The 13882-nt window shown below is 46.5% G+C and overlaps 1 protein-coding gene across 3 annotated transcripts in view; it reads right to left on the reverse strand.

The window, feature by feature from the left end:
• Window positions 1-2405: 2405 nt before the first annotated feature.
• Window positions 2406-13882, reverse strand: part of STK4 (serine/threonine kinase 4) — a 100398-nt gene continuing 88921 nt past the window's right edge. For 2 of the 3 annotated variants that reach the window (XM_082361755.1, XM_082361756.1), the window contains exon 11: window positions 2406-6718. In XM_082361755.1, coding sequence (XP_082217881.1) covers window positions 6560-6718 — 159 coding nt within the window. In that variant the 3' untranslated portion in view covers window positions 2406-6559. The remainder of the gene's footprint in view (window positions 6719-13882) is intronic. The other variant, XR_014235981.1, reaches the window with a different exon arrangement.

Consider the following 13882-nt stretch of genomic DNA (forward strand, 5'->3'; position numbering starts at 1 on the left):
TGTGAGCCCGTTTCTTCACTTGTCTTGAAGTAATAGACACCTACATCTCAGAGTATTAATATCAAGTTCAAGCGAGATAATATATGTGACAATGCCTGGTGCAATAAATGTTATATATTAGTCCTCAAAAAATGCATAGGAAGGAAAGCTCGGCAGCCCCCATCAGAGCTCTTGTTCTCTGTGGTAAAGCAACTCTGAGCAGACGGCATTGGGAAAGGAAGTAGTTTGCATGTCCAGAGATCACAAAGCAGACTCACTCTTGTACGTGAGGCCCCAGCCGAGGTCTCAGAATGAACAGTGGGGTCAGGAAACCCGAATGTGAGTCCAGACTCAATATGGCCAACCGTCGGGCCTCAGCTGCATCATGAGTCAAAGCAGGATGCTGGCTGAGACAAATGCTGAGGGCTAGGAGTAGCTACCCCGTACATTTGCACGGGGCTGGGTAGTGCCCCTCTGATGGCCCTCCATCTCATCCCACGGACCACACAGCCCTGCATGCTCTTGTCTCACCTCTCTGACCTCACTGCCACCTACTCTCTCCTTTGTACACTGTTCCAGGCACGGTGGCCATCCTTCCAGCAAGTCAAGCTTTTGTTCTTGCCTCAGGGCCTTTGTTCTTGTTCCCTTAGCTTGGAATGCGTATCGTCCATGTCTTCCGCCTAGCTTCCTCCTTCTTGTCATTCATTTCAAAGGTCATCTCTTCAAAGACCTGCCTAGATCCCTCTGTATAGAGCTGCCTCTCCCTACGCTATGTATACATACACACACACACACACACTGCTCTCAGTCTCATTACTCTGCTTTGTCTTCTTTATGGTACTTCTTTGAAATGGTCATTTATTTGTTTACATGGTACACAGAATCACTGTGAATATGATAGTAACAAGTCTAAACGGATCTTGGTGTGTTGTCTTGCACTAGTGACTCCAATATTACAGGTGTTTGCTGACGCCACCGATGTAATTTTCTGAAATGGAGACTAACTCTTGGTAAATCTCCAAACAAAAACTTACAAGTGTCTCTCCATTCTACATAGTTCATCCTGGGAAAAAGAATAGTAAAAGCTTGTACAAGGTACTTTGTATTTAGATGTAAATGAGGTTTGGCTTAGCACCAGGTGTTTATAAATGAGTTTCTCACCAACATACGTGTCCAGTTAGACATTTGCATGTGGTGCTGAATGCAGGACAATTTTTTTTGTCGTGCAGGATTGTCCCAGAACACCTGGCAGGACCTCTAGCATCCCCACCTCTGCCCATTAAATGCTGATAGGTCCCTGTTATCCGTGTCACAACAAAGCACTCTCACGCATTTCCAAAATGCTTCCTGGTGGGCAGTACTGCACACTGTGGGAATCACATTATTTAGAGGAAGGGTTTAGTACTATATACCTCAGGGTCTGTGAGAAAAAAATGAAATAACCTAAAAGGCTCTGTATTGTGTCTGGCATATGTAAGTGCTTAGTAAACATGAATTTACTTCATCTCTTTCCCTTATTCTGGCCATAAGTTCTCAGTCTGACCAAGAGGGAACATCTACCATCAAGCCTGGCAACACGAAGGAAGATATGCTGACTATTTCAGGGAGTGAGTGAGAACATTAGGCAATAGGAAGCAGACATCACCCCCACTCCCAGAAAACCTGGCAGAATAGCATGACAGTTATACAAATAGATGGTGGAACTATTATGTGAAATACTGTAGAGCAATTTGACTCAAGACCTAAACTTAGTTTTCGGTGTAACTTTGCTCCCTCCCAGCCGTGGAGTAAATTTTTAAGACTAAGAGAACCCAGGCTCAGGCTAGGGAACTGCTTCTGGATAAGGACGGGCAGGACCCAGCCGATCCCCTCTGAATGCTGGGCAGTGCCTGGCCTGGCTTCCTCAACGACAGAGATGAAGGATGCCAAGGTGATCCTATGTCCAGACTCTCACACCAGACCCTTCGTATAGGCTGGTCCCTCTGCCCAGCATGCCTCCTCTCCCTCACTTCCCACCCCTTCTCCCCCTGGCCGTCTCTTCCTCATTTTTAAAGTTCAGGATGTATTACCTCCTCCAGAAAAGCTTCCTTGGACATCCTAGCAGAACCGATTGTTGCTCCCTCCTGTGTCCACAGGTTGTGTACTTTCTTCTACCATAGCGTTTCCAATGTTGTATGCTTGTGGGCTGAACCGACTCCCCAGGTGGCCTGCAAGAGCTGTGTCTAGTTCATCTTTAAATCCCTGACAACGAGCTCAGTGCCTGGCACACAGTAGGTGTCCAACAAAAGTTTACTTCCTACGCCACCTGCCTCTCCCCTGGCTTTGGATTCCAGAATAAACGCACCACAGAGTCGATGTCACAAAGGTTCACAATACCATCATCCAGGCTATAGATGGAGGCTCTCATTTTTAAAAAGAGGATAGACTCTGGTCCAAATGACAGTTTATTTAAAACAAAGGTGACAAGGTGGAGGAAGGAGGGAGAACAACAATTCTAACATAAAAGCACATAGGAAGCATCTCAATTTTTTTTTTAAAAAAGGCAGTGGAGGAAGCTATGTCTCATACATATACAAACTGCTGACCTCGATTGGTTATTTACATCCAAACTTTATAAAATAGCATTTCAAGTCAGCTCTTAAGCCAGTGTTATTAGTTTTTGTTACAAAAAGTTAAAGCTACAAACTTCACATTTTTAAGTTGTACGTCTGCAACAGCATTTAAGCTCTTTTTTTTTTCCCAAGTTGGTCTGAGTGCAAGCTGGTAGAAGAGATTTTCTTTTTCGAAACACAAAAAAGAACATGGATTCCAAATACAATGACTATAATCCTGATGAAAATACAGACATAGTGCTTAAGAAAGAATGGTGTGAGAGGATGTGGACTGGGCCAGGAACAATTTTCCAGTAAAAAAGGAGCTGCAATCTTTAGAGGCAACGTGGTATGCTAGAAAGGGCCCTGGAATAAGGATCAGAAGACCTGGATTTGAATTCTGGCTCTGCCATATTCTAGCTACTTGACCTTGAGCAACAGACCTTACCTCTCTTGAGCCTCAGTTTCCTTATCTGTAAAATGAGGACAGTAATACCTGTATCACCCAGAGCCATTAAGTTTTCAAAGATAAAGGGTTATTCAGATCATCTACTTCTTCTTGAGTGAGCTATGGTACGTACTTTGTATCTTTCAAGGAATTTGTCCATTTTATTTAAGTTGTTGAATTTATTAGCATAAAGTTATTCATAAAGTTGTTATTAGCCTTTTAATATCTGTAGGATCTGTAATGATGTCACCTCTCTCATTCCTCATATTGGTAAGCACAACTGAATTTTAAATGGTATAATAATACATCTCTGGCAGCAGGTGCTAAATAAATGTTTCCTGGATCAGAACCTACAGTCTGGAGGAGTCAAGGCTATAGTTCTTAAGTTGCTTGGGAGTACTGGGTCTGTCTGTGTGTCCGTCTATCTATCTATTTAACCACGTATCCATCAAGTCAAACATTCATCCACCAATCCATCCGTCCATCCAATTGGTGGTTGGGAGAAGGGACAAGGAAAAAGAAAAATGGAAATTTGCTTCAAAATTACTGATGAGGAAGCAATAAAGATATTCCTGGAGAATCTGAGATTTTTAAAAGACACAGTTAGGTCTGGGTCGTTGTTTCCTAGGAGAGAACAAGTGAGAGGCCCAGGAAGCTTGAGTCACAAATGCTCAAGCAATGACTGACACTCAGGGCTCAACGGAAGCCAGCTGACCTATCTTGAATTTAGTATTCAAGGAAAAAAATGACTAGGATTTGCTTCTCTGCCCTCCTGTCACAAGAAAACAAACACACCTCGTCAGGAAATCCATCTCATCCAAAAAAAACTGACTTTTGGCCAAAGGGCTCTGCCTAGCTAGACTGGAAAGCAATGTACTTTGTTGGACCAGCATGCTGGATGCACACATGCTTGAAACAAAATAAACCTTAGATCGAGATTCATCACCCAAGAATATTTATGGGGGAAAACCGAACCTTCTTTTACTTGGCTCTAGCTTAGGAAGAGAGAAGAATGGGCATTCCCTTCCTGTCTGGCCAAGTGCAAAATCCTTTAAAAGAAAGAGAGAGAAAGAGAGAGAGACTGAGGCAGGACTGTTAATTAGCGCAGCAGATGGTGTAGGAAAATCCATGCTCCATACTTTGGGTTTTAAAACTCACTTGGCCGTCAGACTTGACTACTAATTCACTGGTTTCCCAACCTGAGAATGCCAGCTAGAGTTTTTTAGTCTGTGCAAGAAAAGTGGTCATTTCATTTTTACAAAGACTTGTTGGATAAACAGGGAACTATATTCAATATCCTGTGATAAACCATAATGGAAAAGAATGTGAAAAAGAATGTATATATATGTATAACTGAATCACTTTGCTGTACAGCAGAAATTAACACATCGTAAATCAACTATACTTGAATAAAATTTTAAAAAAAATTAAAAAAGACAACTTGTGACTTTCCTTTTCCCTGTAAATACTGGTCCCACATGGTGAGGCTATGAATCCGGATTCTACCACTTACTACCTGCACCACCTTGTGAAAGAACTTTTTTCTCTCTGAACCTGTTTCCTCATCTATGAAATGGAGATAACGTACATAATTCACAGAGTTGCTGGGAAGTTTGGAGCTGCCACAAAGAGCCTACCTACCTAGCGCAGTGCCTGGCGTATAATGAGTGGTCATGATCGCTAGCTGCCGTTTATTATTGTAGCGGGATCCTCGAATTGTCCTCTGTTGTCTGTACCTGCCACAAGGCTGCTTAGCTGGCCAAGCCCTGCAGACCGACAACAGCCTCTTGCATTTTAAAAAACTTGCTGTAATTGCAAAGAACAGAATCCGGCCACAGAAGAGGAACATTCCCTGACTCTTCACTGATTCCCCAGGTTCGGGTAGCAAAAGCAATAATGGAATCAAATTACAGTATCCTTAGGTGCAACCTAGTCAAAGCTCCCCTATCTGAGGGGAAGAGGTACTAGAAAACAAAAAGACAGTTGTCTTTCCCAACTGTCTGCTCTTGGCTGTGTGGCTAAGTGACATGTGGCCTTGAGCCAAGGCTCCAGAGGGACGGCTCAGTGCTGTCTGCTGCAAAGCCCTCTGATCTGCTTTAGGCCCTACCTCTGCCCGCGTGATGCCTGTCTGCTGCCCGGCAGATGCTGTGGAGCTCACGGAATGGCTGAAACGGAACCATCTGGCTCCCCTTGGGAACCTCTTCACAGCCAGTCGCCTACCGAAGTGACAAAGCAAGAGCAAGTTTCCAAGAGCAGGATTCCCTGAAACAACGTCACCAAAACTGACACAAGTGTCTTCCCTCCAAGAAGGGGCTGCTTGGTTCAGTGAAGCAGGAGTGAGAAGCCCCGAAGTCCAATTCCAGCTCTTACTTTAATTTGCTTTGTGATTTGGGCCATGTCACTTCTCCTCTCTAAGCCTCTGTTAGACCAGATGATGCCTATGGTCCCTTCCAGCTCTGGCATTTTACGGGTCTGGGTTGAGTCTCCTGGAGAACAAATCTCAGTCTGATATTCATTTACCCTTTCCAGACCCCGCAGCAGTAAAATGAAAAAGAAAACAGTCCCATGTTTGAATGTGGGTCTCAAAAGCAATGCCCTCTACCCCGGTCTGTAAGGAATGTGGAGCAAAACGCCACGTGCGTAATCTTCACATGGATGATGAGAACTTCAAAAACCTTTTCCCTTTTGCAGACTGAACACAGCTCCACTTTGCTAGGAGTTCCTGGCAGGCCTGTCCCCTTGCTGGATCACGTCTCCTCTTAAGGCACTGGGCAGTGTCTTTGCTGTAACTCTAGGCAGTTGGGAGAGTAGAGATGGATGAAAGGCATTGAAACTGCAAAGGCCAGTCTTGCAAGGAGTGTGCCAGGCTTCTCCTGGGACTCAGAAAGTAAACACCAGTGCTCAAGGCTTTCCCTTGGGCATCACTGATAGCTCCAGAAGCCAGGCATGGCCTGCACAAGGCTGAAAGCGTGGTAAAGGAACCGGCCCCAACCTAATCTGTCAGTGCAGCCCTGCAAAAGGGTGGGGTTGGCTCCAGGGGGTGGAGCGCCCCCAACAGTCTCCTGGTGTTCTCTGCCCTCGTGTCCCATAGTACCATAATCTTACAGAAAAGAGGCAACTGTTTAAAACTGTACCTATACAGAGATGCCACCACGCCATGTGGGGCATCTAGTTATAATTTATATATATATGCATATTTATATATATTTTTTAAAGTCTTCCAGAAAGAACCACTGAAAGCTACTGGGAGAAGAAAAACAAAAGACAATGGGACACTTTCCCAGCTCTCACTCAACTAGGAGTCTCTGTTTCTGGGGTTGAAAACTCTGAGTTTCAAAGCGCCCACATGAATCCTCTGAAATGATATAACTGCCCAGTTTAAATACACACATCAGGGCGGCGCGCTGACCGGCACAGCAGCCCCGGCCACTGGCGCACGTTCCTGAGTTCACAGAGGGGCTGGAGAGATGATGGAGGCAGCTGGAGGGGCGAGCGAGCCAGAGTTCACCGTCGGCCTGGGGCCCCGCCGGCCTGACCTCCCTCAGAAGTTTTGCTGCCGTCGCTTCTTGGCCTCAATGGCATCAAGGATGGGCTGCCGCTTCGACTGGTACTTCTGCCGGATCTCTTCAATCTCCTGCTCCATCATGGGGTCCAGGGCCAAGAGCCTCTTCTGAAGGTCCTCCACTGTCCAACTCTTCAGCTACAAGAGAGGTAGAAAGTATAATCATGAGAAGGTCCATGTCAGTGGCTTTTTGAGACAACTTATCCCAGGAAGAGTTCTTTTTCTTTTGGCCGTGCCATGAGGCTTGTGGGATCTTACTTCCCTGATCAGGGATTGAACCCGCGCCCTTGGCAGTGAAAGTGCAGAGTCCTAACCACTAGACCGCGAGGAATTCCCCTGGGAAGAGTTCTTAGTGCTAATCTCTTTGATTTACTGTTCCTTGACCAGGAACTTAATGAATGAGACTTTCATCTCCCCTCTCTTGTAAATTAATTACATGGATTCATTGTTAGGGCACTAGAATAACAGTAACTTGGTATATACAGCATAATGACTGCCTCCTGGCTCTCGTCCTACCCGTGACATGGGCGTCCGCACGGTGGCCATGTCTCCTTCGGGACCCTACACCGGGGAGGACAGATGCTCGCTGAGGATCAGGTGCTCTCCCCGGCCCCCGTCTCCCCGCACCCCAGTGTCTCGACACTGTCATCCTAGTCATCGCTAGCATTTACTGGGGGCACCACTCTACGTGAGCACTTTATATGGATGACCTTCGTAAGTGTCTTGGGAATACAGACACAAGCCCTTTGTGGGGGTGGTGGGACGGGGGGCTAGCTGGAGAAGCCCGGAAACTTCTGAGATGAAGTTTCCGTCATGCAGAAAGGAAAAAGAGGACCTGATATCTGTTAATAATAAAGGCAAGCACTTACACAATGCTCTCCATGCGCCAGACACTAAGTGCTTGACATACATCATACATCAATTAATTTAATCCTCATGACAATCCTGTGATGTCAGTATATTATTATCCCTATGTCACAGATGAACAAGCCAAGGAAGAGGGTGGCTCAGTGATTTGCCCAGTGTCTCCTGGCTAAGAAGGGGCAGAGTCAAGATTCAGACCCAGAGGCCCTGCTCTTAACCAGCATCGGGGGCAGGCAGACTCGCAAAAGCACAGGTTTGAGAACCAACTCAACCTGTGTTGGAAACGTGGCTCTGCCTCTGCAGATGCTGTGAGACTCACGCCAGGGACCGATCTCTCTAGGGCTTCCTCATCTACAGAAGTGGGGCCACAGGGCCTCATCGTGTTTGTTATAAGAATTAAATGAGACCGTGGCTGTCGGGTGGTCGGCACAGCGCCTGGTGCCCTGCGCGCTTAAAGATGGCAATGAGTGTGACAACACACAGTCTTGGCTACAGCCCAGGGGGGCGCCATCCTCCACCTGTGTCTGCAGCTGTCGGGCGAGTGGCCGTATGTGTGGAGTGTTCACTGCATCCGAGCGAGGCCAGGCCAGGCTGGCAGGGGCGGGAATGAATGCCGACATTCTCCACAGCAGGTGGTGAGGAATTCCGTGAGCTCACAGCCAGTGCAACAGGCACCGTGTTTCAGGAACTCAAAAGGCTCACTCAAGTCTCGCAGGAGATTTATAGAATCACTGGCTCCCTCAGCCCCTTCCTGAGGCCTCACCAGGGAAAGGGTATCGAAAGGTGGGTGAAGGAGCCTCTTTCTGTCCCCCCCTTCCCTTTACAGGGAAGCGCTGGCCTCCCTAGAAATGGCTTAGTGACCTGTCACCACAGGAATGGCCCTTGGTCCGCTTCAGGGAGGTGGTCTGAGAAGTGAGAAAAGCCTCACAGTTCAAGACGGAAGGTTCTTTGTAATGTGAGAAGGGAAAGACTTGAGAGGGTGTGGAAGTGCTGGAAAGTCGGGCTGAAAAAATCCATCTCGCCTTCCAGCCTGTGTGGTTTTACACCATCCTGGAGGCTGGTGCTCTTGGTGCAGGGACACCCCGGAGGGTGATGCTTGCCTAGTCTTTAGCTTTTTCGATTCCTGCTCCAAAGAGAGGACACCCCAAACCTAATACTGGATGTAACTGGTGGTTAAGGACAGATCCTAACTGCACTGGCTATGTAACCTTGGACAAATAACTTGCCCTCTTTGAGCCTCACTTTTCTCCTCTGGAAAATAGACAATCCCAGTTCCTCCACCCTTGGGGTGAAAAGAGAACTGGACGAGTTCATAATAGGTGTGGCGCTCTTAGTGCAGGACTTCATGTCGTATGTATTTGGTGGACAGTAAACATGCCATAAATGGTAGCTATCACTGTTGTTATTAGTAACCGTTATTGTTGTTGCTGTTATCAATATTATCGTTATTATTAATATTATTGGGAAGTCTCTAATTAATCTCTCATCAATAAGCTGTTCCTGTAACCTCGGATCCAAACCAGAGTCAAAGGAGTGAAAAAGAAAATATTCTACTCTATTTTGGGTTAACAATGCCTAAGGGCTGGCACTTTCCCACAATGCCCGTTAACGTCTACATAGTTTAACAAAATAGTTTTCATCCAACCATTCATCAAATATTCACTGAGTACCTACTATAGGCCAGGCACTGTGCACTGAAGGCACATAGGATCCTTCCGTGGAAAGAAAAACAAAAAGCTCCCCAAATCGTTGCCCTTACAAAGCTTACATTTTAGTGAGGTGAGACAGACATATGACAATTAACACAGTAAATTAGTAAATGACTCTTAGATTAGAAGGTGTTACAGAAAAGAAAAAAAATACAGTGAAGGAAGGCGAGTTGGGAATTGGGACGGGAGGCTTGCTTCTGATCCGTCCATTTGGATAAAGACTCAACGGCAAGACGAAGGAGTGAAAGTCGGTGGAACTGCACTGGCTTGCCAACTTGTCCTGCCACTTCAGGACACCACCTCCTCCCTAGGCCTCAGTTTCCCCACTTGTAAGAGAGGGCTGCCTAGATGATCTCTAAGGTCTTTTGAAACTCAGTGGTTCTCAAAGTACGATCCATGGATCGCCTGCATCAGAATCACTTGTTGAAAATACAGACTCCTGAGCCCCGAGCCAGAGCTGCTTGATCAGGCTCCCAGGAGGGGAGGCGCAGGACTTCAGATGCTAAAGAAGCTATTCAGGCGTTTCTTTTTTTTTTTTTTTTTTTAATTATTAGCACCTTTTAAAATTATTATTTATTTATTTATTTTGGCTGTGTTGGGTCTTCGTTTCTGTGCAAGGGCTTTCTCTAGTTGCGGCAAGCGGGGGCCACTCTCCATCGCGGTGCGCGGGCCTCTCACTATCGCGGCCTCTCTTGTTGCGGAGCACAGGCTCCAGACGCGCAGGCTCAGTAGTTGTGGCTCACGGGCCTATCTGCTCCGCGGCATGTGGGATCTTCCCAGACCAGGGCTCGAAGCCGTGTCCCCTGCATTAGCAGGCAGACCCTCAACCACTGTGCCACCAGGGAAGCCCTCAGGCGTTTCTTATAAGCCCTCAATTTGATAAGCGTGATCCTACACCTTCTTTCTCGTTTTCCTGGCAGTGAAATTCTCACAAAGTAATTGCTGCCTGTCTCTGGTCAAGGCTTCTTCTAGGTTTCCAATTTCTCTGCAGCTCTTTTGCCCTTGATTCTAATCTGGGGGCAACAACAAGAACCCTGGCTTTATCTCAGCCGCCTTCAGACTAATTTACTTGCCCTAAGGCCCTTGGGGCTTAAGTTACACCCGACCTATTAGAACACAACCAGCCAGTCACACCATCCAGATATGGATTTTTCTGAAAACAAGCTCAGAGAATGGTTTTATGGTGCCAAGTGTAGCATTTCACCTTCCCGGTCCTTGGTGGCATAAATAAATTTCAAATGTATATCCTGCAGTAAAATAGCTGTGGTTCTACAGTTTGCTGCAGCCAGCATCCTGATGGAGAGTAAATGCTCATACCAGCCACAGAGGTAGCTTGAGCGGTTTTCACTAGCTAAAGGGAATATCACCATTGAGTATGTCACCTAAACCCTAGGACTGAAACATCCTCTCTACACTGTGATTCCCACAATTCCATCACTAGACCAGAATTCTCCTCTGAACTCCAGACTCACACACCCTGATCAGATCCTACTGGCTACCTCCGTCCCTTAACACATCCAAACTAAAACTCTTGCGTCCCATCCTCCCTCATCCCCAAACCTCTTCTCCTTACCCGCCGGTCTTCCCCATCTCAGGAATGGTACCCCCATCCTCCCAGGTGCTCAAAATCATCCCCGATTTTCCCCTTTCTGTCACCACCCCCTTGCCCACATACAGTCCTTCGATCTAGTCTCTGAAATACTGGTGTAACTCAAATCCAACCACTTTTCTCATCTCTGCCTCCAAGCCCTCAATTCAGGCCACCATCATCTCCCAGCAACAAACAATTAAAAATACAGAAATGAGCCGCCCTTATGTTGCCTACTGCATTTAGAATAAAATCCAGCAACTCACCAGGGGCTACAATGGCCCTACATCTCTGGCCTATCGTCCCCTCCGACTTCATGACCGCTGTTGCTCAGGACCCTCTCTAGCTATGCTTTATTTCAGATCGTCAGACAGGCCCCACTTTTCTGGCCTCAAGGGCTATGCAGTTAATGATCCTCCTGCCTGGATGGCTTGTGGCCAGTTCTTCCTTATCCTTTTGGCCTTAGCTCAGAATGTGAACTCCTCAGAGAACTCAAGCAAGCCCTCTCCTGCAAGCAAGCAAGCCCGTCTTATCTAGAAAGGCTGCTGGAGGAGCAGCTGGGTTTAGGGGGAGAGCAGCGGCTTTGAGTCAGATGGCCCTGGTTCCACAGGTGCCCTGCCTTTGGGAGCTGGATGGCCCTGGGCAAGTCTTTAATGTGTGCCGCACCTGCCTGCTTTCTCAATGGAGGACAACAGCATTTCACCTACAAGGGAAGTTGTGAGGCTTAGAGGTGTCGGTAAAGTATAAAACATAGCGCCTGGTGCGCAGAAAGAAAGTAGATAAATGGAAGCTGCCACCTTAAGTCCTTTTTTGGAAAATGGAGGAAATAGGTGAGTAATATAAATAGCAGCTGCTGCTGTAAGAACTGAGCTTGATGAGCTCACAGCGTGGTGCAGGACACACACCCCACTCACAGGGGCGTCTCTAGTGAACTCTGTGTGAGAAACCCCGAATCAGATGGTCCTGGCTTGTTTCTTCTGGGCCAGACGACAGCAAAGTCCTCAGATTGCCGGCATTAGGACGGAGCCAGAAGTGATTTCTGATGGGAAGTGATTTCTTCTCAAATGGCCTTAGCAACCCTGAGATTCTGAATGACGGCGTGTCAATGTCAGTTGCACAAGTGGCCTAGAGAACAACTGAGAAGATCTGGCTGGTGTTTCATCACAAGCAACAAGTTATAGGAATTACACTGACAGTGAGCCCATCTTGAATCAGCGGGGTCAAGCTAAACTGAACACATTAAAACATACAGGAGAGTTTCATCCTGCCTTGGCAACGAGGCTCATGGTGAACAAACAATCCAAGGTATAGGATTTAGACCTATTTCAAAGTCCTGCTCCTCTGCTGCCAGAAACTCTCACCTCAGAAGTCTATCATGAGAATGGTGTCATGATATGTCCCTAAAAAAAAATTCAAACATGTCATCCCTTCGGGACAGGTAAGTCAGGCTGATACCCTGTCACAGGTGATGTTTTATTTCAGCCAAGAACGAGGAAAGAACACACCTTTGGAATTTAGCAAGATGACAAGGAAGCTTGATAGAGGCTAAACGTCGGATGAAACTACCAGCAGGCCACCCCATTCCTTTACCATCTGCCACTAGAAGGTTAGCAAAAGTGCAACAGAGAAAACATATAAAGGTCAGGCAAAAGGCATCTAAGACATGGATTTAGTTCCACCAAAGATACGTTCCCTTTCTTGATGTGACCTTATCTTTATCTAGGAGTGGATTCAAGATTGGGGAGAGGTGACTCCAGTAAGATAAGACTCTCTGGTGATGCAGTCACCTCGCAGCAGATGAGTGAGAAGATAGCCAAGCAGAAAAGCAAGGACGCTGACATCCAAATCACAGCTGGTGTGGATTAAGTAAGCACTAGATTATTCGATTTCAAAAGACCTTGCTCCTTAAATAAGCCTTGTGAGAATCTTAATGAGAGATTTCCTCTGATTCAAATTGTGGTCATGCCAAATCATGTTTCCATCAGTCCCTTATAAACTCTTCCTCATGCTTCTCCAATAAGGAAGAAAAGTGGCAAAACTGTTATCAGTGAATTATTACTTCAATCCCATTCTGAGCTTATGATGACTTCAAATCAATACATGGAACGGTTACCAGAATTCCAATCAAAGCAAACATGACTGCACGTGTATAAAATATTTACCAAGGTGACTGGAATGAAATGCAGACTTTAAGCCTAGGTAAAACAAAGACATCTGTCTTCAAGCAGGCATGGTGATATAATGACAAGAGCTCTGACAGGGGTCAGAAGATTGGCCTCAGACAACCCGAAGATTGCATCCAGAGAGCCCCCAACCCAGAGAGGGTTCAGTATGAATCGTGTGTGTATGTGTGTGTGTTGTGTGTGTGTCTGTGTGCGTATGAAAGATGTAATTTGATAAATGGTATAAACAAAAAGACAAAAAGCAAAAGGGTTTTTTTTCTTTAAATAATGGGGTTTTACTATAATATAAAGAATAGGGAATTCCTTGGTGGTCCAATGGTTAGGACTCTGAGCTTTCACTGCCGAGGGTGTGGGTTCAATCCCTGGTCGGGGAGCTAAGATCCCACAAGTGGTACAGCAAAAGAAAGAGAGAGAGAGGGAAAGAGAGAGAGAAGAAGAGAGATAGAGAAAGAGAGAGAGAGAGAGAGAGAGAAAGAGAGAAGGAGAGGAGGGAAGGAGAGAAAAGAAAGAAAGAAAAAGAAAGAAAGGGAGGGAGGGAGGAAGGAAGGGAGGAAGAAGGAAAGGAAGGGGACTCCCCTGGTGGCGCAGTGGTTAAGAATCCACCTGCCAATGCAGGGGACACGGGTTCGAGCCCTGATCCAGGAAGATCCCACATGCCTCGGAGCAACTAGGCCCATGCGCCACAACTACTGAGCCTGTGCTCTAGAGCCCGCAAGCCACAACTACTGAGCTCACGCGCCACAACTACTGAAGCCCGCGCACCTACAGCCCATGCTCTGCAACAAGAGAAGCCACCGCCATGAGAAGCCCGCGAACCACAACGAAGAGTAGCCCCCGCTCACCGCAACTAGAGAAAGCCCGCGTGCAGCAACGAAGACCCAACGCAGCCATAAATAAATAAATACATAAATGAAACAAAACAAACTCTATGGAGATAAAACATAATCAAAAAAAAGAA

The sequence above is a fragment of the Balaenoptera borealis genome (assembly GCF_965194805.1).
Source record: "Balaenoptera borealis genome assembly, chromosome: 16".
NCBI classification, from domain to species: domain Eukaryota; kingdom Metazoa; phylum Chordata; class Mammalia; order Artiodactyla; family Balaenopteridae; genus Balaenoptera; species Balaenoptera borealis.